This window comes from Dromiciops gliroides, chromosome 5 (genome assembly GCF_019393635.1).
Source record: "Dromiciops gliroides isolate mDroGli1 chromosome 5, mDroGli1.pri, whole genome shotgun sequence".
NCBI classification, from domain to species: domain Eukaryota; kingdom Metazoa; phylum Chordata; class Mammalia; order Microbiotheria; family Microbiotheriidae; genus Dromiciops; species Dromiciops gliroides.
In genome coordinates this window covers 34,030,286-34,057,588 of record NC_057865.1, presented here as the reverse complement: position 1 = coordinate 34,057,588, position 27,303 = coordinate 34,030,286, and the positions used below count along the sequence as shown (strand labels likewise).

The 27,303-nt window shown below is 39.2% G+C and overlaps 1 protein-coding gene across 2 annotated transcripts in view; it reads left to right on the top strand.

The window, feature by feature from the left end:
* Positions 1-18,018, top strand: part of KCNH8 (potassium voltage-gated channel subfamily H member 8) — a 418,936-nt gene extending 400,918 nt beyond the window's left edge. For both annotated transcript variants that reach the window (XM_043967854.1, XM_043967853.1), the window contains one exon: positions 16,545-18,018. In XM_043967854.1, the coding sequence (XP_043823789.1) occupies positions 16,545-17,249 (705 nt within the window). In that variant the 3' untranslated portion in view covers positions 17,250-18,018. The remainder of the gene's footprint in view (positions 1-16,544) is intronic.
* The last annotated feature ends 9,285 nt before the right edge of the window (positions 18,019-27,303 follow it).

Below are 27,303 nucleotides of genomic sequence, written 5' to 3'. Positions count from 1 at the left end.
GGCAAATAACTTTGGTGAGCCTGTTTGTAAGACTTACAAGGGAAGATTTTAAAAAAAGAAAACCAATTGGTAATTTTCCCTAAATGTTATGAAGCTTTTTTTTAGCCAGAAAACTTTTTATGATTGGTAACTACATACTGTGTAATAATCCTTAGCATTCATTTTCTTGACTTCTCAAACTCCTATCTCTGTGCTTATGCCAATTGCTGGTCTCCATAATACATATTCTCAGCTGGATCGTGTATCTCATTTGCCCATCTTATGCCTCAGAGCCTCACATTAATCAGCATGTGTTAAGGTTTTCATTAGGAGAGCCTTCCATCCACTTCCCTCTTTTCCTCTCCTTTTTTTACCTTATTGGCAGTCAATGAGAGAAAGTATCAGTGTTTAAATGTGTGGCTGCCTTAGTTTTTTATCATTGATGTTTTCTGTTTCATGAGGTTGAGAGGGAGATTTTCTGCACTTATTTATCATTGCTAAAGCCAGAAGGGGACATGGAGGTCATATAGTCTAACCTTTCATTTTCCAGATGTAGAATCCAAAGAGGCCTCCAGAAATGAAGTGACTTGCCCAAGATCACACAACTAATAGGCAGCAGAGCAGCAATTAGAATCCAGTTCTTATGACTCCAAACCATTGATTTTTCCCTTTTACAACTCTGCTCTTCCACCTCCCAAACAAGCCATCCTTCCCAAATTCTTTCTAGTATATCCATGGGGCTAGTTTGTACCAGACTTAGCTGATTTTATCAGGTTAGGGAACTACTGATAAGGAGGTACTGGTCAAATCTGAAAATAGAGAAAGGCCCTTTATCAATGCAGAGCAGCACCATTTCTATGAATTATAGTGTAGGAAAGTTGCTGGGTACCCTAATGAGATTAAGTGACTAGCCCAGGATCACACAGCCAGTATATGTGAGAAACTACAGTACTTCCTTACTCTATCTATTATGGCATGCTATCTCGCTGGGGACTATATAGGAGGGAGATGCTTTCTATAGTCTAAATCTGGGACTTTATCTGTATAAGGAACTCCAGATGAGGAAACACCCTCTACCAGTGCTTGTTGGCATCTCTTTTGCAGCTTAGATTCTTCAAGAATTTACTAAATCAAAGCTTCTTAAACTGTGGGCCATGATCCCATATGGAGTCACGTAACTAAATGTGGGGATTGCAAAAAATTTGGCAACAGTAAAAGGTTTTGTATACCTATTTTGTATACCTATATAATGATGTCAATATTTCTCAGGCGAAAAGGCATCACAAGTGGAAAAAGTTTAAGTAGCCCTGGACTAGATGACTCAGAATTCAAATTACTTGTCCCAGGTCCCATGGCCAGTTTGTGTCAGAGGTATGACTGATTTACTATGTGTAAAGTGGCAGCTCTAAAAGTTAGGCTATCCAAAGAAAAAAGGAAGGAAGGAAGGAAGGAAGGAAGGAAGGAAGGAAGGAAGGAAGGAAGGAAGGAAGGAAGGAAGGAAGGAAGGAAGGAAGGAAGGAAGGAAGGAAGGAAGGAAGGAAAGAAGGAAGGAAGGAAGGAAGGAAGGAAGGAAGGAAGGAAGGAAGGAAGGGACAGAGAGAGAGAGAGAGAGAGAGAGAGAGAGAGAGAGAGAGAGAGAGAGAGAGAGAGAGAGAGAGAGAGAGAGAGGGAGAGAGAGAGAGAGAGAGAGAGAAAGAGAAAGAGAGAGAGAGAGAAAGCAAAGTCAGGCTATCCAAAGACAGAGCCTAGAACCAGATCTGAACCACAGATGTTGATCTCTGAATATTTGGGTACAAAAGACTTTCTTCTTGAGGCTGCTCTTGGAAGAGGAGGCTAAGCATTTCTTACCTCTGGGGCCACCCCTGCCTTAGCTTCTGGCACTCCACCTCTACAGCTTCCTACACTTGTGCATAGCCTCTTAGTCCATGTTGCCATTGACAGTATCTGGTATAGTTTGGGATGAAGGAAACGAAAACATAGAACTAGAAAGAGACAGTTCTTTAAAGGAAGCCCCTCTCTATCTGATATCTATTCCTTGGTGAATCAATGGTTTAGAAGGCTAATATCTGGATAGGGCAGAATCTTTCAACTTTATTTTGGCTAAAGGTGGTGAGGCTCTCTTGGCTTTCCAATATTGTCAGAGGAAACCAGAAAATGAATGAGCAAAGCAGCCAGAAGACTGATAAATAATGGATTATAACAAGCCAACTAAAATGTAATGAAGTTGTCCATAAGGGTCTGAGTTTGCAGAATTCACTATCACCTTCTAAGCAATAACCATCAAGGGCTATAATTGGTAATTTTATATTGGTAATGCCATTGCCATAATCATTTTCTTATTGAATTTAAGTGGCCCTGACTCACTGTGCAACCTTGGGAAGTACAAATACCATTAAGGCATATTGCTACACCACTTCACAAAAGTTAGCAAAGATAAAAGCTGACAAAACCCCTTTCCTTCTCATCCTCAGCTACTCAATCTCACTGGTCCCCTCCCCATCAAATCTGTTGCCAAGTCCCATTGAGCCTGCCTTCCCAACTTCTCTCATATAAACCCCATACTCTCCTTTGACATTGCCACCACCTTAGTGTAGGCCCTTATCACCATGTGGCTGAACTATTGCAATAGCCTGCTGACTCATCTCCCTGCCGCCAGTCCTTCCCCCACTTGGCATCCTGGTATAGGTCAAGCAAGTCAACAAGCATGTATTAAGTGCTGTAGGGACCAAATTTTAATTGGGGAGTGTAAGCTAGGTGGCTCGCCACAATATTGGGGCAAGGAAGGAGACCAACAGCCTCCCTCAAAAACAGAACAGGGTTTATTAACAAGAACAAACTTAAAAACACAAGTAAGATCAGTAGAATTAAGGGAAAGGGAAAAATGGGGGAATGGAAATGATGCAACCTGAATAACACCACCACCCAGGGATCAGCTGAGAACACAAAGCTGCATCCTGTCACTTTTCAGCTTCAAGCTAGAATGGTGAAACTCCTCCATTCTCCTTCCCAGCAGACCCCAGCCTGACTACACACAGCCCCAAGCCAATTGGCTGGTGTAAAGTTTAAAATCTAAATTGTGGTCACCTTAAATTAGAAGCTTTAGAACCAGTCCTTGGGCATTAAACATTTATTAAAACATACAGATATTCCCATGGAGTTCAGAAAGTTAAGAAAAAAGCCTATTTAGCCTAGAGTTCCAGCCTGGTCTGGTTCTTCCTCAATCCTCTGCCACAAGCCTGCTTCAATCATGAACTCTCTCTAGCAAACTGATTGTGGAAGCTTTTTATAGGTCTAGAACAGAGGCGGTCCTTACACACTGCTTCAAGCTGGTTGGTTGGCATCATTCAAATCCATTGGTTCTGAAGGTGTTCTCAAGGTGTGATTACAATCCAGTTAACTTGAAGTAGGCTAATCAGCAGTTAATCACTCTCACTTGATTCAATCAGTCTAGATTAATCTCCAGGTGGGTCTTTGAGTATCTGCCAAATCTTATTATTTCATCACACTGGCAACTTTGACTGACAGTCACATGACTGCCCTCACTGGGCTTCCAGTCACTACAATTTTGCCAGGCCCATGTAAGCATTGGAGAGAGGTGCCAGTGCCATGGCGATGGCTACAACCAGTGGGTGGAACACCATGTAGTTTGTGGAGGCACTGAACCTGAGCTCCAGGCCAGTGCACATACTGGGTTTTTTTTTAATTCTCCCCAAAAGATGGGGTCATAAGAACCTCAAATAACAATTAATTCTTTACAATGCCTACTATATTCTAGGCACTGTGCTACTAGAGATACAGACAAAGACTCTGACCTCAAGGAGTTTACAATCAAATGGGGGAAACAACAATGTACAAACAAGTTATATAGAGGATAAATTAGAAATTATGTGATGGAGAAGTCAGTAGTGTTATGGGGAAACAGTAAAGTCTTTTTGCAGAAGGTAGGGTTTTAGCTGAAACTTGAAGGAAGCCAGAAAAGAAAAACCAGGAGAGATGTGAGTAAGGAAAGTATTCTATACATGGGAAGGATTAATGAAAATACATGAAGGGCGCAGCTAGGTAACACAGTGGATAAAGCACTAGCCCTGGATTCAGGAGGACCTGAGTTCAAATCCAGTCTCAGATACTTAACACTTACTAGCTGTGTGACCCTGGGCAAGTCACTTAATTCTCATTGCCCTGCAAAAAAAAAAGAAAGAAAGAAAGAAAGAAAGAAAGAAAGAAAGAAAGAAAGAAAGAAAGAAAGAAAGAAAGAAAGAAAGAAAGAAAGAAAGAAAGAAAGAAAGAAAGAAAGAAAGAAAGAAAGAAAGAAAATACATGGAGTCAGGAGATGGACTGCATTGTGCAAGAAACAGCATGGAAGCCAACCACTAGATTGCAGAGTACACAGAAGGAAATAAGGTGTAAGAAGAAAAAAAAGGTAGGAACAGGCCAGTTTATGAAGGGTTTTCAGTGCCAAACAGAGAATTTTATATTTGATCTTGCAGGTAAATGCAAGTTGCTGGAGGTTAGGGAATAAGAGGTAACATGGTGAGACTGAGTAGAGGATGGAGTAGTGGTGAAAGATTGAAGCAGGGAGGCCAACTAGAAGTCCATTGCAATAGTCCAGGTATGAGGTGAGAAGGCCCTGCAACAAGGTGGTGGCAATGTCAAAAAGGGGAGAAGGTGGTGTATATATGAGAGGAACTGTGAATGTAGAATTAAAAGGACCTGGCAACATGCTGGATATGGGGGATAGGAAAGAGCAAGGAGACAAGGATGACACCTAGGTTATAAGCTTGGGTGACTGGGAATGTGGGGGTACCTTTAACAGCAATGGGGAAGTTAAGGAGATGAGATCTGTGTGAGTGTGTGTCTCTGTCTCTCTCTGTATGTCTCTGTCTCTCCTTCATCCCCTGCTCTTTCTGTCTGTCTCTGTCTCTGTGTGTGTCTCTCTTCAGTCTCCCCCTCACCCCCTGCTCTCTGTTTGTCTCTGCCTGTCTCTGTCTTTGTCTCTATCTCTGTGTGTCTCCTCTTTCTTTCTCTCTCTGTCTCTATCTCTGTGTTTCTCTCTCTGTCTCTATCTGTCTCTCTCTCACATACACACACACACACACAGAGTGATTCCCTCCTACCTCTAGGATCAGATATAAAGTCTTTTGTTTGCCTTTAAAACCCTTTATCATCTGGGCCCTCCCTGCCTTCCCATTCTTCTTCACTGCACTCCCCTCCGATACCATCTAAGCCAGTGCTAATGGCTTCCTTGCTGTTCTTATCCAATGTACTCCATCTCTCAGTCATGCATTTCACTGGCTCTTTGTTCTCCATGAATGGAACACTCTCCCTTCTCATCTCAAGTTCTTGGCTTCCTTCAAGACTCAGCTAAAATCCTACTTTCTGCAAGAACCCATTCCTCTGCCACCTTACTGCTGGCACCTTCCCTCTAAGATTAAATCACAATATACCCTGTATGCATTTGTTTTTACATAGTTTTCCCCCAAGGCAATCACAATTCAATAGTTGGTCCAGGGTCACCCAACCAAGTTTTACAGAGTTTGCTTATTGTCTCCCCCTAAGATTTTAATCTCCTTGAAGGCATGGAATATTTTTGCCCCTTTTTTTTGTATCCCCAGTGATTATCACAGTGCCTGGCACACAAGTGATTAATAATTTCTTGTTGATCTAGCTTGATAACTTTTCCTCACAACAACACAGGAGGTAGGCAAAGCAAGTATCAGTAATCCCCATTTCACAGATGAGAAAACTGAGGCTCAGAGAAGGATAGTAATTACACATGACCACATATGATGACAGCTAGTAGGTTTTAGTTCTTACCTTCAGCCTTGGGAATCTCCCAATTCCAAGTTCAGGACCCTTTAATCTATATTCCATTTACTCTCAAATCACTTCTTTTCTTTTGAATTTGTTTTCTCCTCCATAAACGTGAGGAGCTGTACTTGATGATCCCAAGGTGTCTTCAAGCAATAAAACCCTGTGGTTCTGAGGCACTGGCTGCACCTGCAAGCATAGAGAGACCTGTATTCTATTCTTGTGTGACCCCCTCACACACACATCCACTGTCTGGGCTCTGGTGTCTCCAGCTGCCTGCCCATCGACTGACTTTTTTTAAAGAAATGTTTTGAGATCTTCATTCAGGAGAAATTTACACAATTGAAGAAGGATGATTATGACTTGAGCTAGAGGATAAAGGCTGTTCATTTGTTTAGTGAATGCTTTGTGAATCAAGAGACAGAAAGCTGGAATTATTCCTATAGTCTTTGTGGCTCAGCCAGCTTATTGAGTTTGAATGAACTTTTCTGAATTCCCTGCTAACTCCACACCACCACAAAAGCTGGAATGAAAGGCCATTTAATTACCTGAATCAGAGCCTGTGAAATGTGTGAGTGTCCATGGCAGGAGGGAGGACTCCAACCCCTGCAATTAGTACCACTGAATTGAGACAAATTGTCTCCAGTAAGGAAATGCAGACAAAGTTTGGCAAAAACCGTGCAATGGGTCAAGAACTTTTCGAACTATGATGATTATGTCAACAGATGCTTCCCCCATCTGCTTACTGGAAGAAAATCACAACTTTCTTCTCCCCACATGGGATGGCCCTCTGTTTATGCCTGAAGACCGTGAGGCAGACAATCTTAGTGCGGAGAAATAAATATACATGGCAACAGGGCTTTACATGTTACCATAATCTCATTGGTTCAGATCATAAGCAAGCTATGCAGTATCTTCCCATCCTGTGTGATTCCTGCCTACATCCTCCCAAAAATTAATCTAAGCAAGATCTAGCTGTAATATCCACTTCTAAATCTCCAACAGGGCATGTAGGTGGCACAGTGGATAGAGTGCTGGGCCTGGAGTCAGGAAGACTCACCTTCCTGAGTTCAAACCAGGCCTCAGACACTTACTATCTGTGTGATCCTAGGTAAGTTACTTAACTACATTTGCCTCAGTTTCCTTTTCTGTAAAATGAGCTGGAGAAGGAAATGGGAAACCACTCCAGGATCTTTACCAAGAAAACCCCAAAAAGAGGTCACAAAAAGTCAGACATTGCTGAAAAACAACTAAACAACAATAAGATTTCAAACAAGCATCATAGGATATGAAAGAGAGTGGGAAACTTAATTCTTCCCCCCTTCAAATGTTGCCACATGAGTACAAAACATTAGCCAAAATCAAGGTGAAGGAATCTTGTTATGAGTTTAACTCATGATAATAAATATTAAACAGTATTTTATCATTTTCAAAGTACTTTATAAATATTAGCTCATTGTATCTTTATAATAACACAATGATATAGGTATTATTACTTTCCCCATTTTACGGATAAGGAAATGGAGGCAGACAGAGGTTAAGTGATTTGCCCATGGTCATACAACTAGGAAGAAAGTATCTGAGACTGAATTTGAACTTAGGTCCAGTGCTTCTATCCTCTGTACCTCTTAGCTGCCTCTTATGTTCCCTGGACAATGTCTGCTTTTAGAAAAAAGATCATCAAATAGCTAGCAACATTCCCCAAAACTGTTTGGTCTTCTAGTAAATGTAAGTACCTACACACTAATGTAATAAATGTAATGTAATAAATATTCACTAAGTACCTACTGTAGGTAAGTAGTATGCTAGACAGTTGGAATAAAATGACAAAAATAGAACAGTCCCTGGCCTCAGGGAGGTTACATTCTTCTTGGGGAATAGAACATGTGCACAGAGAAATACAAATCAATTACACAAAGCAAGATCGAGAGAGAAAGAAAGAGACAGAGAGAGAGAGAGAGAGAGAGAGAGAGAGAGAGAGAGAGAGAGAGAGAGAGAGACAGCCTTTATAAAAGAGGATATAGGAAAGCACTCATAAAAAGAAAACTTCTGCACTGTGATTTAAGGAAGGTAGAGATTCTAAGATGCAGAGATGAAGGGCGAGAACATTCTAGACATGGAGGACTAACCTGTGTAAAAGGCACAGAGAGAGGAGATGTAATGTCATTTACAGGAAACAGTCAGCCAGTCATTTCATTGGATTAGCAAGCTCAGGCAGAGGTATAAAATTAAATGACTAAAAAATCAGGTGGGAGCCTTTTCGTTCAGAACTTCACATATCAGGCTGAAGATTTTGAATTGGATCCTAGTGATGATATGGAACCTGTGAAGATTTTTGAGTAAGGAAGTGACATAGTCAGGTCTACATTTTAGAAATATCCATTTAACAGCTTGGTGGAAGATTCATTGGAGGCCTATTTGAAGGTATTGCAGTCATCAAGACAAAAAATGATGAGTAATTATCTAGAATATGAGCAGGTAGGGTGGATAAGAGATATGTTTAGAGAATCAACAAAACTTATAAAAATGAATGTGTGCTTTTCCTATGGATTTTAAGTATCAAAAAAATTGGATACTTATGATTGTCAGAGTCTAAGCCTAGGATGTCATTGCTTCTTCCATTACAAGAAAAGCTACACTGATCAATCTTATACAAGTGTATAATGGATAGAGCACTGAACCTGAAGTCAAAAAGACTTGCGTGCACAGCCAGCCTCAGACATTTACTAGCCATATGACCCAAAGGTCATTTAAACATTGTCTGTCTCAGTTTCCTTGACTGTAAAAATGAACATAACAACACCTATTTCACCAGGCTATTGAGAGGATCAAAGGATATAATTAATATTTGTAAAGCATTTAGCACAGTGCCTGCGACATAGTGGGTAGGTACTTAATAAGTGCTTATTCCCTTCCCCTCCCTTGTATAGAGAGTAAAGGTGGTAGAAAAATTATTGCATATAGCTCCTATTTATGAGCTATTTCCTTTGATATTTTAAGCCAATCAGGTGACCTCATTGCAATAAAAGAATAAATTTGTAAAATAATGTTATTGTTCTCCCCCTGAACTTTTCAATCATACATCATCTGAGGACCAGAATCACTAGCAGGCAGAGGATATGATGCCAACTCTTAGCTCGTAAAATCAACTAACCAAACTGAATTTGTCACTTGGCTCTCATAACTCCATTATGAGAGATGAAGGTGAGCAGGCAGGAAAAACAATTTCCCAGGAAAGTAGAAATACCAAAGGAAATCAAGATCATGCCAGGACAAGTGACAAAGCAATGGGAAGAATGAAGACTAACAGAACTCTTGGGTCAGATGAGACGGATGTCTGTAATTATGAAAGAAGCACAATGAGAGAGATGGGATTCTTAACCAGGGAAATTACACCTTTCTTTTGGCAACTCAGGGAATACTCATGGGTTGGGTAGAAACAAATTTATGTATTAAGTTTTAACAGCTGTAATGCCAACCCATACTGTGTTGACTCAGAACAAAGAATGCCTGTTATAAAATCAACAATATCATATTCTTCAGCCAGGTAGTTTTTCCCCTCCATGTTTGTACTTAAGTTATGAACTACAGTAAACTCAAAGCCAAAAAACTTTTCAAAGCCAGAAACTCTTAAATTTGAGTTGAAAATGGAATAACTCGGGGCAGCCAGGTGGCACAGTAGATAAAGCACCAGCCCTGGATTCAGGAGGACCTGAGTTCAAATCCAGCCTTAGACACAGAACACTTACTAGCTGTGTGACCTTGGGCAAGTCACTTAACCCTCATTGCCCTACCCCCCCCAAAAAAAGAAAATGGAATAACTCATGAAGGCTTAGGTTATTTAACTTTGCTCATCATTATGTCATTACTGTTACAATCATTTCTGTAGCATCAGGCTACTTTTGGTCTAGATCAACAGTTCTAAGTCTTTTTTATCTCAGGAACCCTTTGTACTCTTAAAAATTACTGAAAGCCCCTAAAAGAATGTTTGTTTATATAGGTTATATTTATTGATATGTATGTCAATATATTCATAATAATACTAAAAAATATTTCACTTTGTATTAAAAACCAGTGTTAAACTATTTTTATAATAAAACTAATATGTATATTTTCAATATTTTATTACCATATTAGTAAGATAGTCAATACCATATTAATAAGCACTAGTGATCAAAACACCTTAGTATTATTATGAAAATAGTTTTGAACTTGTGGATGCCCTAAAAAAGTCAGACACCTGCAGAGGTCCCTGGACCATGCATTGAGAACAACTCATCTAAATCTATTATTCCAATGCTATGGATTCTGATTCTCCTCAAACTGGAAATTGTTTCAAACTAGATGGCTCCTAAGCTAAGAAAAACAATTAACCATATAATTAATATAGAACCTTCTAAAATGCATTTCCATTAAAGTTTTCTCAAAATGCATATTCAACTGAGTCCCTCATTTACATTCCACTGAGTTTTTTTCCTAATATGGAATTGAGTTAAATTCATATCTTTAAAAAAAAGCATAAGGAGCAGCTAGATGGTGCAGTGGTTAAAGTGCTAGCCCTGGATTCAGGAGGACCTGAGTTCAAATCCAGCCTCAGACACTTAACACTCACTAGCTGTGTGACCCTGGGCAAGTCACTTAACCCCCATTGCCCTGCCAAAAAAAAAAAAAAAAGCATAGGATCATAGATCTAAAGATGTAAGACACCTCAGAAGTCATAGAGGCTAATCCTTTTATTTAATGGATAAGTTAGCTGAGGGCTAGGAAGCAAATGCCTTACCCAAGGTCAAACAGATAGTAAGTAGTAAAAGTAGAATTAGAACCTAGGTCCTCTTAATCCAGAGTCCATAACTTCCATAATTCCCTCTGTGAAATGATACAGACCAGCAATTTGTCTTTAACTTACAGAGTTGCACAGAAGGGTCAAGTTTCTTTCCAGAGGCCACATAGGAGGCAGGCTCTGAATCAGGCCTTTGTGACTCCAAGGCCAACCCCCATCCACTAACCCAGACTGTCTTTCATCAGCACACCTAATACTTTACAAATGAAATGTGAAGAAAAGGTTATCTAAATCTGGTGGCTAGAGCTTCAGGGGCACAAAATTCTGTAAGAATCCTTTTGAGTCAGCACCTTCCCACATATGGAGAGTCCCCAAGTGTTACTTCCATCCCCTGTAGAGCCAGAAGCACTTCATTCTCCTCCCCTTATAAATGCTCTCATTTGGTAAAGAATGTCGGCATCATTCCTATCTCCAAGTGCTCTGTGTTCACAGTTCCAGCAGGAAACCCTAAAGTACAGTGGATGATCCAAGCTAAATCCTGCTCTGACATACCCATTTTTCAGAGGGTTTCCTGTCTCTGTCCAGTAATGAGTCCTCAGTTCCTGATAACAGGGATGCTGTTTAAGGAGATAACCAGTATGTTGTCTCCTTCATGTGGGGAAAAGTACCAAGCTCTGGAGCAGTCCTTTCTTTCTTCTTGACAGATGGTTTTGTCTCAGTGAAGGGAATAGAAAGTCATGCTCTGCTTCAAGCAGATTATTTCCCTTACACGTCACTCAGGTGAATGGCAGGGGTGTCTTCCTACATGCACAATGACAGTAATCTGCCACCTAGGAACCTCATTCACAACCACTGATGGTAGAGGAAGCATCCTGTTCACTGGTTCATTGCTTCTTGTTGCTCACATTAATTAACTAGTTTGCTCTCAAATGAGAGCATTCTTTTTATGTCTTTAAAATGCCAAGACCCAAAATAGTTGTTTGATGGCCCTATAATTGTTATATTCTTTCCAATCCCCCACAAAACATCTACTTCTTATTCTTATCTTGACTTGGGTGTTTCCCTGAATTCATTCAAGGTTAAGTTCAAATCCTACCTTCTGTAGTTGGCCTTTCTCAGTATTCCCCCATCACACTGCTAGTGCCTTCTCTGTGTATATCTCGTATGTACATTGCTTGAAAGTTGTCTGCCCTACTAAAATGTGAGCTCCCTGAGGTCAAGAACAAAGTATTTGTTTTCAAATCCCTAGTGGTTAACATGGTGTCTAGGGCACATAGTAAGTGCTTAGTGATCTCAAAGTCCTAAGTGTAGTACAAGCTCCAGCAAGTCCTACCAGACTGGGAAGGTTCTCAAAATTAACCAACAACAATGTTTTTCTATTATCTGAGAAGCATGTAAGATGATCTTATGAGTTTTTAAAGTTGACCAGAGTAAAGAGAGTTGACTGGCCATGAAGCAATATAAGACTATCTACAAAGTCATATAATTTATAGAAGGGTTGTCCATACTAATGAAACCAAAGATCTTTGGTGTATGTAGTGCATAGAGTGCTGAACTTCGTGTCAAGAATACTGTGACTCAGGGCAGCTAGGTGGTACAATGGATAAAGCACTGGCCCTGGATTCAGGAGGACCTGAGTTCAAAAATGGCCACAGACACTTGACACTTACTAGCTGTGTGAACCTGGGCAAGTCACTTAACCCTCATTGCCCCACAAAAAAAAGAAAAGAAAAGAAAAAAGAATACTGTGACTCAAATTTCACCTCAGATACATGCTGTGTGATCTTGGGCTAGTCATACTTATTATCCAGTCCTATATCCATGATTTTGTTTTCTATTAGGTCATTTTCCCCTGGCCCTCTTGTTTCATTGGTATAGGGAGTTCCTTACTTAGGAAGTTTCATCTACCAATACAGTTTGGGAATCTCTCTGCAACTTACTATCTTATAGAGCTCTGAGAGGTTCAATGATGCCCAAGGTCACATAGCCAGTATATATTAGAAGCAAAACTTGAACTCCAGTTTTCCTGACTCCAATTCTGCTTCCTTGACCTTTACTCCACAATATATCCAAATGGTCTATGGCTCATATGTCTAACCATATTAAGGTGAAAATTGTCATTTTTAAATAAATACCCAAGAAAAGTTAAATTGTGTTCTTGGTAAACCAATTGGTTATAAGAATATAGTTAGAGAGAAATATGTTGAAATCAAAAATTCTCTGGGTTCTAGCTTTTCCCCTATTGTAGACTTCTTTATATAGGCCTTTAAGAAAAGGATGTTATCAAACTATCCCACTGGGTGTTACAGTAGAAAGGTTTTTACTTTGTTTGTAGAAGATGCTATTTACCTACTGGATATTTAATAAATGTTTTAGTCTGCCATTTACACATGGTGCTGTCCTTTGGTAATCTCAATATATGTCACAAAATTTGCCTGTCTTTGCAAAAACTCAATTTTCTCTCTGTTGGTTTCCTACCATGTGGATAGGATGGAAGGCATGTCCACACAACTTCCAAGTGGGTCAGAGAGAACCTAAAAGGCACGTGCTCCCCAGTCCCTATATCAATATAATTCAGGTTCAGTTAATTGTGTGGAATAGATACACTAGAGCAAATTCCATTTTACAATTGACTTCCATAGCAATATAAGAGAAATGCCCCATGGAAGGAGAGAGCAAGAATAAAAATCCTCCAGCAACCTTAGCTGAAATTTTGGGAGATGTGGCAGGATGGTATGAGCAAGTGAAATGGTATGGACACTAGTAGACTGTGCCTGTTTATAATTGTTATCACTTAGTGATGCTTTTTCTTTTGTTCCAACATTTTACAACTCTTCTTTACCCATTAGATTGACACTACAGCTTTCCTTTAACTCCTCAGACTTTCTAATTACAACTCCTCTAACTTTCTCTTCCCTTCCTTTCTCTTCATTTTCCCATTTCTCCTCCCCCTTCTTCTTCTTCTTCCCCTTCTCCTCCTTTTCCTTTACTTTATCTTGTTCTTACTCTCTGGCCAACCCAAATGTCCATGTTGATTACTTGTACCCAACATGTGGTAGAGCATTCCAAGCTCATATTGTTCTGATCAGGCACAGTCAGACACACTGCAACTTGACTCTAACATAGAGATGTTATTTTGATGCTCTTCAAAAATGAAGGACAAAAAAAAATATTTAAGGGGTGGGAGGTCAGCTAGGTGGCACAGTGGATAAAGCACTGGCCCTGGATTCAGGAGGACCTGAGTTCAAATCCAGACTCAGACACTTACTAGCTGTGTGACCCTGGGCAAGTCACTTAACTCCCATTGCCCAGCAAAAAAAAAAAAAGGACAACAACCAACTAACCAACCAACTTTCTCACTCTGATATATTCTTTCCTCTCCCTCTCTCCTTTACATGCTTTATCACCTACCCCCTCTTCAGAATTGGTCATGAAATAGAACTAATATATAATATCACCTTTTTCAGTAGCTCATGCGATTGACCTTAGTCCAAAAAGGACCTTAATGGCCATCTAGTCTAACCTCCACATTTTGCAGATAAGGAAACTGGGACTAGGGGAGGTTAAATGATTTGTCCAGGGTCAAACAGGTATTAAGTAATGGAGGTAGGATTTGAACACAAGTCCCCTAAATCCAAAGATAGTGTCATTTTTGCTATACCATACCACCTATGACCCCCTTATTTTGCCCAAAAGTGACTTGCCCATGGTAATATACTATAATATAGCAAAAAGGACCCTGGAATTTGTATCAGAGGTCCTCAAATCCAGTGTTTTTTCCACTAAAGCAGAGGTTGCTCCAAACTTGAAAACCCTTTGAATTTAGATTTCAACATTTGTAAATGAATGTATGATCTGCTTTATTCAATGCCACAAGTTTGGAATTTTGTATATCTAGTTCATTTGTGTGTGTGTGTGTTGGGGTTTTGGGGGGGAATTTTTTGGTTTTTTTGCAGGGCAATGGGGGTTAAGTTACTTGCTCAGGGTCACACAGCTAGTAAGTGTCAAGTGTCTGAGGCCAGATTTGAACTCAGGTCCTCCTGAATCCAGGGCCAGTGCTTTATGCACTGCACCACCTAACTGCCCCCAGTTCATTTTTTAAAAGAGATATGGGTATAAGTTAAAAGACTCTTGTCTCTACATCACCAGGTGGACCCTATTCCATTTCATGAACCAATTTACACCTGAATTCATCTGGATACCAAGCCAAGGAATTGGTTTTCTTATCTGTAAAACAGGGATGATTGGGCAGAATGACCGCCAAGGTCCCTTCTAGCTCTAAAACTATAATCATATGATCCTTTTGCAGTTTTTTTTGGTTTGTTTTTTTGTGGGACAATGAGGGTTAAGTGACTTGCCCAAGGTCACTCAGCTAGTATCAAGTGTGTGAGGTCAGATTTGAACCCAGGTCCTCCTATATCCAGGGCTGGTGCTTTATCCACTGTGCCACCCAGCTGCCCCTATTCTTTTGTTTAAAGAAAAATCAAAATATTTGTAAGGACTAAAATTCTAGCTAGTCTGTCTAAAATATCTAATGAATGGTTGCTAATAAATTATAAGCTTTAGCAAGAGTTAGACTTTTAAGCATTTATTAAGGAGAATAAGAATTTGGTGAGGAGAAAGAGAAAGGTCTAGCTTCATCTATCTATTAAAGGGAGAGAGCATTCCTAGCTCCACTCTCCACCAGAGTCCACACAAAAGAGAGCAAATCAGAGCACCAGCCTCCTCTTTCCTCCCACAAGCAAACATCACTTCCTGACACCAAAGAAAGCTGCATGGTCCTGTCCTCAGAGGCCCTCTCCTCATGTTGAAGCTTTCCTACAGTAAGTCTCCAGCAGGTGGCGTCATTCCAATCATTACATATTAGAAAGATAACCTTAGCCCATACCTATGTAATTGGGCAGAATGTATCTGGCTTTTCTCTGAAGAGTTAATAATTTAATTAATAATCTGAGCTTGAAAGCAATTATTGTTGTGAAGCACATATAATGGAATGAAAAATTCTAGTAGAGAGGATACAATGGTCATAGTAACTCCTTATTAACTGACTATCTTCTTATATCATGCAAATTAGTTTTTTAAGAATATTTTGTAGTTTAAATATTTGACAAAGTTCTTGCAAACCTGAAATTGAAAACAAGGTGAAGTTACATAGCCAGTGCCCATCCCTTACTTAATCAGTTTCAATATGTGTGTGCCTCGGGTAGGTCTTGACAAATGTGGAAATAGAATTTCTTGCCACAGAGTACATTGAAGATATGCTTCTGTAGATAAGTAGATTCCATTCTGAAATGATAAGGGTAAATTATAGCATCTTTGTCACAAGAGTATGGAACTATAATCAGGTCCAATAAGATGTCAAAGAACCAGAAGCTTGATCAATAGTAGTTCTCCTCCCCATCCCATCTCCCGCCATCACTATTTGAGGCCAGGCTAGTTCTGGAACAGCTCATCTGAACTAGGGAGATATCTAATATACCCATCATGATCCCAAATAAGGCTGTTGGTTTTGCTTAAATCCCTGACATTTCTGATTCAGAAAGTTATCAAGATACAACAGTGTTGGTTTTAAGGCTTATGCTTTCAGTCGAATGCTACGGTGTCATGGACCCAAGGGTCACATTTGGTTCAAAGATACCAGACCTATTGCAAGTCTGGCTTAGAAATAGATCCCAGCTCTCCAATTCCTTGCAGCTTTAGAGGGACACCAGAAATAACCCCACCCCCAATCAATCAGCAAGCATTAATTAAACACTTACTATGTGCCCAAGATTGTGCTAAGCTCTGGGAATACCAAAAAAAAGAGTAAAAACAGTCCATGCTCACAAGAAGTTTACAGTCTCAATCCATAACAGGAGAAATATAGAATAGGTAGAAGGTAACCTCCATGGGTCCACTTGAATTGACTTGACTATGGAACCTCCATTTCAATGTCACATAGCTAACCATTTTTTCTCCCTTTGTTTCATGACTGCAGGTAACGACCTTAACTCAAGAAGTCTCACAATTAAGTAAAGATATGAAGAACATAATGAATCTCCTGGAAAATGTATTAATGACCCCCAAACCTACAGGATTTTGCTCAGTTCACAGTGCATCAATGTGTCCCTCCATTGAGAGCTTACAGAATAGAATGACTTGGACAGCTCACCAACCTTGTATGCACAAGCAACCAGGCAAGACTGCCTGTACCAAAGCACACCTTTGTCATGGTAACAGTGTGTCTGGCATTTGGGAAATGGAGCGTGCCTCTGTTGGAAGCAGCCCCCAAAGAACTGGAGCCAATGAGCAAAATCTTTTAGACAGTGACCTTTATCATTGTTCAGGCCTTGACTATTCCCCATCCCATTATCAGGTCATCCGAGAGGGTCCTTTGCAATTTATAAGGTGCACTTCTCCCCATTCAGATACCACATTGACCCCTCTCCAGTCTATTTCAGCAACTCTCTCATCTTCAGCATGTTCTTCCTCGGAGACATCCTTGCACCTTGTGCTCCCTAGTAGATCTGAGGAAGGTAGTTTCAGTCAAGGGGCAGTCAGTTCTCTCAGCCTAGAAAACTTGCCTGGCTCTTGGGACCGTGAGGGCGTGCCATCCCTTCCTATAAAACCCTCAGAAGATTTCCCTCTGGAAATTGTAACAAGCACAACAGACGTGAAAGATACCAAGGCCATAAATGTATAATGACTGGACAACAAAGGCGACCTGTAGCATATATGATGCAACTCCTCATATCAACCTCCTTGCTGCATGACTGCTTTGGTTTGCCTTTTCTCTGCCAATGATGGAGATGAAGCAATGTGGGGTAGTCAAAGGTGTCACCTCATATATACCATAGGAAACAATTTCTAGATTCTAGAAGCATGTGGAAAGAATCTTCTCTATTGGTATTAACCTATTGGTCTGCTCCACAGACTTTGGCAATAGTCCAAACACCCCAAGGGGTCGCAGCAGCTGGAAGTCCAGGACAAAAGAATTTTAGGGCTCATTTTTTCTTGTAGGAGCCTTTTGTGGCTTGAAGCAAAGGTTTTTCCTGAGTGCCTGTTTGTCATTCCTGAACAATATCCGTAGCGCTGTTGGCTCCGGGTGCTCCTGGCTCCTGCTGATCTATTTTTTCCTGTTATTCGAAGGCAAAGAGACAATTATCCCTGCATGCCACCCAGACAATCAGCCAGATAGAGTTGGTGGCCAGTGCTTAGCTGTTGCACGCTATTTGTCATGTAAATGAAACTTCTTTATTTATCAAAAAAGGCTATTTTTATATCCTTGGTATGAAATATGTATTTAAAAATATTTAAAATATTTATAAAAAGATTAATGTTTTGTTTTCATTTTGGTAAAAAGAAAAAAGCTTGCTGTTTTAATAAGAAATGCCCTACTGTTGTGCATAGTAGATCAAATTATTTATTATTAAGAGGATGTAGTTTAAGAAGGAATCCCCTTTTATCTGCATGCTGTTTGGGACAAATGTTATCACCATACTGGTGGAATACCAATAAGAAAATAGGGTAATATTTTATTAATAAAATAAAAATATGGAATGTCAGACACAATGTTAAGTCAAATATATTAACCTTCAAACGGTGGGATGTGGTACCCTCTTTATATACAGGGGCCCCTGCTAGCTATCGCATGTGACATGTGACAAGGAAATTGATTGATGGAATTTATACTTAACCTACAAAACTTGGGTGTTTCCCACCTCAGGGTGAAATTAGAGATTTCCCTATGCCACGTGGCAGGAATCTGTTCTTTCTTTCATTACTTTCACACATTTTATGAAAAAGTGCAAATTCAGCTATTCCAATTAATAATGGCATAAACCTCTTTGTTTAAATTGATTCTCTTTGATGTACACTAGAAGGACCAAAATATAAGAATGCTTCAAAGGACCAAGGAAATTTTGTGTCAATCAATGCATCTGGTTCTTCTAATTAAGATGACTTAGAGGGGCAGCTAGGTGGCGCAGTGGATAAAGCACCGGCCTGGAGTCAGGATGACCTGAGTTCAAATGCGGCCTCAGGACTTGACACTTACTAGCTGTGTGACTCTGGGCAAGTCACTTAACCCCCATTGCCCTGCAAAAAAAAAAAAAGACTTACATCTAAAATACTCCATGTAGCTACATATCAGATGCATAGACCATAGACTTGTTTACATTATTTCCTACCACTGATAGGAAAGGACATGAAATATCAGTTATTTAACACATGTGGACAAACTAAGACTCCTAGGGGACTATTCAAAATTATATAGGTCCTCATCCTTAAACCTGCCTAAAACAACTAAGAAAGGGGGAAATGTCCAAGGCAGTAAACAAATAATTACCATTGCACAGGTAATTCATGATCCATTGCTAGTGGACCTCACAATCCCCCCCCCTCAAAAAAAAAAAAAAGAAAAACACTTCCTTTGGCCAAATAATTGTGAATCAAATATCTTTGACATACAACTGAATAAATTATTTTATCTAAGATAATTATGTTAATCATTTACTTCCCAATTTCTCTGTCTTTGGCTAACCTAACCAGTCAATCCAACAAGCATTTCACTAAAAGATAACCACAAAACAACACCTGCCCTCAAGGATCTTATAGTCTACTAGGAGGTTATAAGCTCTAAATAGAAAATAATATATATAATAATTTGAAGAAGAGATAAGCACTAATAATAAAAAGTCTTACCATAGATCAGGGGCTGCCAAACTGGGCTACCTATATACCCCTAGAGAGTTTAAGTTTATAAATGGGTGCAGGGAATATAAAGTAAATAAATATATCATCCTATAGAAGTTAACCTCATTTTATTTGTTGTGCCCATATGCATGGTATAAGGAACTCCAGAATTTATTTCCTTTATGACTAAATAGCGTATTCAAAAATGCTGGGTTGGAAGTCAAAGCATGTGAGGAACAATAAAGGTTGAGAATCCTTACCTTAGGAGACAACACTTAAGATAAACTTTGAAGGAAAGTTGGACTTCTTAAGAGAAAGTAATAAGGAAAGAATGCATTTCAAACATGGGAAATAGCCTGTACAAATACATGGAGGAAGGAAATGGAGTGCTGCGTCTGGGCAACAACAAATAGACTGGTTTCAATGAAATATACAATAAGTCCCAAAAGGTAGGCTGAAACCAAATTGCTAAACTACCCTACAGGATTCTCTAGGTGTAAGGACAGGACAAGGAAAGGAAAAGAGGAGGTAAAGAAGGAGGAGGAGGAGGAGAAAGAGGATAATGGAAGGGAAGGAGAAAAGAAAGGAAGGGAAAGAATGATGATGTTAGTAGAGATGTGACATAAAAAGAAGGGATTATATGAAAATCACAAATGTGACACAGAATGACATCATGGTAATGATGGGAACTTTGCCATGTCAACCCCCAAAAGGAATAAACTCCAGTTGCACCTTATTACCTCTAGAATTAAAGAACATTTCCTCTGTTTATCATTTAAAGCCCTATACAGCCTCACCCCCTCCTTACTTTTCCAGCCTTCGTCTTCATCACTGCCATTCCTGCCTTTCATGACTTAGCCATACTGCTTTACTTGCTATTCCTCACACACAGCATCTCACATCTCTATGCTTTCAGACAAGCTGCCTACCATCCCTTTAATGCTCTCCCTCTCCACCTCCAGTGTAATAGAAATAGTGCTGTATTTGGACCCAAAAGACCTACATTCAGATCCTGGCAGGCTGACTACCTTCTGTGACCTAAAACAAATCATTTGACCTCTCTGTACCTCAGGGTACTGAGTGGTAAAATGAAGGGGATGAAATTTATTTTCACTGAGGTTACTCCTGATCTACAGTCATCCTGGAATCTTGGATTCCTTCAAGATTCAGCTCAAACAGCCCTTCATGCCAGCATCCTTTTCTGATCTTCCTAGCTGCTGGTACCTTTTCCCCAAAACATTACTTTGTATTTGATTAAATTCTGTATCTTGTATGTATTTACTATAGACATATCATCAAGATTGTAAGTTCTTTGAGAGACTATTTTTATTCTGCCTCTGAATCCCCAGCACATAGCATATTGCCTGGCTTATGACAGGTACTTCACAAATGCTTATTAATGGATTGATTGATCCAGTAAAGTAATATTTTGCAGGGGAATTCAACCCAAATGTAGTAAGAAACTCTTGAGAATGAAATTCTGAAGATACAGGAATAAATCATCTTACTTAGAAGGAAAGGATGAAGCTTCCTAATGAGACCAATGTGAATGCATAGGGAACTCACTGACAAATCCAGACACTGAAAAGGCACCAGAAGATTGAAGCAAAAGAAAGTAACTGAGAATAAATACAAAAGTACCACAATCCTTAAGGAATTGCACTACAACTGCTGAAGCCCAGAATGTGCTAATGTTGGGGATGGATGTAAGAAACAATAAAAACACATGACAGTGGGTTTTTAAAGCTATGAAGAGGCAAGAAGTTGTTCAAAGAAAGAGGGAAACTGCTTGTGATTGACAGACTAATCATAATGGATGATGGAAAAGATAATGAACTAACCAACTCTTAATTTCTTAGTTTTCTTCAACAGAGAAAATAATCTTTGGACTTGGAAGAATAGAACAAAGTTTGTTATTAGGGATCAGAAATGAAGATAAATGATATGGCAACATTTATCTGCCCTTCTTGTTGGGCTTGCATAGGACCAGTGAGCTATCATTGGTGTTTTTTTTTTAAGTCTTACAAAATGGAAACATTGACAAGACTGAAGAAAATATACTATCCCAGTGCTTAAGAAAAGTAAAGACTGCAAACTATAGATCATAAACTATGAAGCTTCTATTACTTCAAAATTCTAGAACATAATATTATCAACAAATGCTTTTTATATGCCTACTATGTGCTTAACACTGATGACACAAAAATGAAAAAAGGTGAAATATTTTCTCTCCCAAAAAATGGTATATGATCAATTAGAAATGGAAATAGTGATCACTAAAAGCTACTGTGGCTTCATCAATTATAACAGGCCCACCTCATTTCTATTTTTGAAAGGCTTACTAATATGATAGGCCAGGAGAATGGCCTAGGCACAGTGTTCCAGTTTTTTTTAAGCAAGACTTTCACAAAACCTTGCATGCCATATTTATTATCAAGATGGAAAGATATAGGCTTCAATGATAAGACAGTAAGATTTGGAACTTGTCAAATTACCAGATCCAAGAATACTCATTAAGGGGTCAGTAACAACCAGGAAGGAAGTTAGATGGCATAGTGGATAGAGTGCTGGCCATGGAGTGAGGAAGACCTGAGTTCAAATGTTGTCTCAGACGACGCTAGTTGTGTGACCCCGAGAAAGTCACTTAACCCTGTTTTTCTCAGTTTCCTCATCTGTAAAAATAAGTGGAGAAGGAAATGGCAAAACACTTCAGTATCTTTGTGAAACAAACCCCAAATGGGTGAAATGTGACTGAAATATGACTGAATAACAATAAAATAACAAACAACTAGGAGGGAGTTTTCTAATGAAAGGCTTTAGGGTATATCCTTGAACCTGTTCCAATTTATACCTATTTTTCAGTTGTACTGATTCTATTCATTTCACTCTGCCTCAGTTCATAAAAGTCTTCTGAAATTTCTCTGAAACCAACTACCTCTTTTTTCATTATGGCATAGTAGTATTCCATTACATTCATATGCCACAATTTGTTCTTTTTTTGTTTGTTTGTTTTTGTTTTTGTTTGTAGGGCAATGAGGGTTAAGTGACTTGCCCAAGGTCACACAGCTAGTAAGTGTCAAGTGTCTGAGGCTGGATTTGAACTCAGGTCCTCCTGAATCCAAGGCCAGTGCTTTATCCACTGTGCCACCTAGCTGCCCCACAATTTGTTCTTGAACAGGTCAGATACTTAACAGATTTTACCAACTATTCATGTATAAAACATTTATTAGGATCAAAGAGTTTGAGCTGGAAGGGCCATTAGAGGCCAAATGGTCCAATCGCTCCATTTTACAAATAAGGAACCCAACACCCAAAGAAATTAAGTATCTTGCGACAGGCCACATAAGTACTAAGTAACAAAGGCAAGATTTGAACTCTGGTGCTCATACTGCATAAGGAGCATTCTTTCTAGTGCACCGCAGTGCTTCTTCTAGTTAGTCCCATCTCTAATACATAATGTACTGCCTGAATGATTTGGGCAATTCACCCAAGCTCTCAGTGTCCCCTAATGCCCAGTTCTCCAAAACTATAAGATATAAAGTAGGTGTTTAGCTGCATTGGTAAAGACTGAGAGCTTATTATAATAATGAAATCCCAGGTCTGTTTCCTGCCCCCCCCCCAGAAAAAAATCTGCTTAATTGTTAAATTTTAAAATGCTGTAAAGCTTGTCAGGATCACAATAAGCAATGTGAACAATGAAGTCCCAGGTCTATGCCCTCCTCTCCCTCCCTCCAAAAAAAAGTTTTCTTGTCAAATTTTAAAATTCTATAAAGGTTAGCAGGATTACAATAACTAGTATAAATAGTGAAATCACAGGTCCGTCATACTACCCCCCCCAAAAAAAATAGTTTACTTGTCAAGATGGAAAATGCTTAAAGTTTGGCAGAATTCCATTAAATTGAATGACAAAATCTAGATCAAAAAAATAATATTGTGGGGCAGCTAGGTGGCGCAGTGGATAGAGCACTGGCCCTGGAGTCAGGAGGACCTGAGTTCAAATTCGGCCTCAGACACTTGACAGTCACTAGCTGTGTGACCCTGGGCAAGTCACTTAACCCCAATTGCCTCACCAAAAAAAAATATATATATATATATATATATTGTGAGGATCAATTGAAAGGGAGCGAAGGAGGCAAAGAGATATGGAGAAAGAGAAAGAGAGAGAGAAACATATGCATATATGTAAAGTATTTTGCTAACTTTAAAACATTATATAAATACTAGCTATTATAGGCTAGAAAAGTATGCTAAAATTAAGAAGACACAATGATTGTAAATCAACATAAATTCCATTGGGGCGGGGGGAAATCAGCTCATACATACAGAAAAAAGATGCATGATTTAAACAAAAATCCCTGTGGAAAAAGGGCAACTAGGTGGCTATATGTAGAGTCTACCACTCTAGTGACTAGAGTGCTGGCTTCAGAAAGACATAAGTTCAAATCCTTCCTCCAACACTTACAAGCTGTGTGGTCCTCAGCAGGTCATTTTAAACTGTTTGCCTCAGTTTCCTCAAAATGAGGATAAAAATAGCACCTACATCCAAAGGCTATTATGAGAATCAAGTGAAATAGTATTTATAAAGTTATTTACATTTTAATGATATGCAAATGCTAACTGTTATTTTAATATACCGAGGAGGGAGGAGGGAGGAGGAAGGAGGGAGGAAGGAGCAGTTATTGTACTTCACTCTCAATAAATGTCAACACTATAACAAGGCAACCAAAAAGCTGATGCTACCTCTGGTTGCTTCCTGAAAGGTATAATGCCCATAAATAAGGAAAACCATAACTTCGCTACCCTCTGCTCTGCTCAGGCTACAGATGCAGAGTCTTTTTTTTCAATTCTGGGTACTATGTTCTAAGCATGTGTAGAAGAAAGTGACTAGGATGGTGAAAGAAAGGGAGAACATGTCTTGAGAAAATCAGTTGAAGAAAGCAGAGATGTTGAGCAAAGAGATAAGATGATTTTGAGGGTTCCTGATAGCTTTTCAAGTATTTGAAGAGCTGCTATGTGGACAAAAGATTAAACATGTTTTGCTTGGCCCCAGAGGGAAGAACTAGAAGCATTGGTTTGAAACTGCAGAAATGAAAGATTAGGTTTGATGTAAGAAAAAAACCTTACTACTAATAAGAAATAGCCAAGAATGGAATTGTTTGCCCTGGGAGGTAGGGCATTATATCTAACTTCAGAACAGATATCTACTTGTTAAGGATATCAAATAAGGGATTATTGCCCATGCTAAGGCGTTTCTGAAGTCCCTTTACACCCTTATATTCAATGAGGCTAGGAAAATCATCTCAGCTTCATAAGGAAATGTCCATGAATGTGAACACAGACATCTTTTGACTACAAAATTATTGCAAATATTGATCTATTTCTTGATTGACAAATTAACATTGCCACAACAGAGACACTATAAGTGGAATAGAATAACCAAAATACCCAACATATTCCAGAAGAATATGTAATTTAATCAGTATTTGATGTATTTTTAAAGTTCTTCACTTCAGTTGTTTCAGTTGTGTCTGACCCTTTATGACACCATTTGGGGGTTTTCTTGGCAAAGATACTGGAGTGGTTTGCTATGTCTTTCTCTAGATCATTTTTTTACTGAAGAGAAGCTGAGGCAAACAGGGTTATATGACTTACCCAGGTTCGCATAGCTAGTAAATGTCTGAGGCCAAATTTGACCTCATGAAGATAAGTCTTACTGATGCCAAACAAAGTGTTTTATCCATTCTACCACCTAGCTGTTCATTTCCAAGTTACGAAAGATTAATATTGACCAAAATACACCAGGATAATTGCAGGGAAATCAGAAGTTGATTCTATATGTGAAAGAAGCATAACGAAGCCAAAACAAGCAGAATGCGCTACATCAGCCTTTTAAAGACCACATCATCCCATGTCCAATATGATTGCATCAGTGTTTGTTCTCCCCATCCTTCCAACCCAACTAAGGACAGAAGGCAGCAGGTACCTGCGAATGGGAACAGTGTAACATTGACATTGAGCTACTGGTGTTGTCCGAGTGTTGATAAATTTAAAATGGAAAATACTTAGGCATATGTTATGTCCTTGAATAAAAAGATGAGAAAATAGAACAGGGGCCAGTGTGATTTTTAAAGCGTTTATGTTTTTTAATTTTCATCAGAATCCAAGTCTCCAGCTTGGAGAGAAACATCTTACTCACTGGTAAATGCCTAGTTTCCTTCAAAGCTCTACTCATATTATAAGGCTCTTGATGATCCTCCAATTTCAAATCCCCCCCAGATAAAATCTCTTGTATCTATTTTTATATATTTTGCACATGCTTATTTGTTAATTGTTTTATGTGCACATATATCTTCCTATGGAATGTAAGCTTCCTGAGGGTTGGGACTGTTTCATTTATGTTTTTGTATTCTGACCACCTAGCATAGTGTCTGACATAGAGTAGGCACTTAATAAATGTCCATTGATTGATTTACTCCCTGGGGAGAAAGGAACTGGTCCCTTTGTGCTGACTTCAGTATACTTTTTAGCAGAGCAGAATCCCTCTACAACAGGTGGGCTATTCCTCATCTAGAATAATTGGAACCAAAGGGATAGCTATTTCTGAATGCAGCACAGGAACTGGGATGGGCAGGAAAGGAAGATTATCAACTCCTTCTAAAGGATATTTTCAAACTCAGAGCTGGGTCATGCATCTGGAATTCTCAAGAATAGAAAGTAAATAGGATACAAGCATTTATTAAATGCCTACTATATGCCAGGCAATGCTAAATGTTTTGCATGTTTCTCATATGATCCTCACAATAACACTGAAAGACAGGTGCTATTATTATCTTCATTTTGCAGATGAGGAAACTGAGGCAAGTAGCGGTCAAGTAATAACAGTTAATAAGTATCTGATACCAGATTAGAATACAGGTCTTCCTGAATCAAGACTAGCAGTCTATCCACTGTTCCATCCAGCTGCCCCTAACAAAAACCCTTTTGATTTTTTTATAGCCCTGTGGACTTCTTGTCAATGATCTCTGAAACTGTTTACTGACATGGCCAATGGACTCTTGTAGGGAAAATCCCAAATCCAAGTAGTCTCAAAATGGCTGAGGGCACATGTTGTCCAATATGGCAGCTATGTGTCCCCAGGTAGATTCTTTTGAAGTGAAACTTGCTAAATTCTCCAGGATCATGAAAGTTTCAAATTATAAGGAATCTCAGAGGTCATCTAGTTGAACTTCCCACACTTTACAGAAGAAGGTAATGAAGTACAAAGACAGAAAGTGACTTATCCAAGTCCACATAATTCAGTTCAATGGAAATGGCTTTTATCTAGATTGTACTGTGCACAAAATGCTGTACTAGTTGCTGGACATAAAAACCAAAATGAAATGGTCCCTGCCCTAAAAGAGCTTGCAATATACTAGGAAGAATCCACCTAGATAAGTAGATATAAAGTATATGCAAACTAAATTCAAAATAATTTCAATGTATTGGGGGAGATAGATTACTCACTCACCAACAACTGGGGTAATCAGGCAAATGCCTTATATAGAAGATGGAACTTGTGCTAAAACTTAAAGAAAGCCAGGGATTCCATGTGAAAGAAGTGAGGAGAAAATTATTACAGGCATAGAAAAGACATTTTGGAAGAGCATGTAGATCAGCAAGAGAGAGAGTGTGTGTCATCTATTGGACACATGTAAGAAACTGGAAGCAAAGTGGTTTGGTTGGAATATTGGGCAGCTCCTCTGAGTCTCAGTTCCCTCAACTGCAAAATGAGGTTCTTGCACCAAGTGGCTTATGAAGTCTCTTCCACTTTTAAATCTATGTCCCTTTTATCCTGTAAAGCCCAAGATTTTATTTCTAGGTGGCAGAAATTAGAAGGTGAAGAAGAAGAGGTTGGGAAAGGAGAATGAGTTCAGGTTGATACATGTTGAATTTGAGAAGCCATGCTCAACCTCCAGCTCTTTAGTCATCCAGATTTTTTCCTCTAATCCTACTTAGAGGACAAATTAGTTGGATGCAACTTTCAACCTGTTCGATGCACATTTCTTTCTGAAATTTTTTGATAA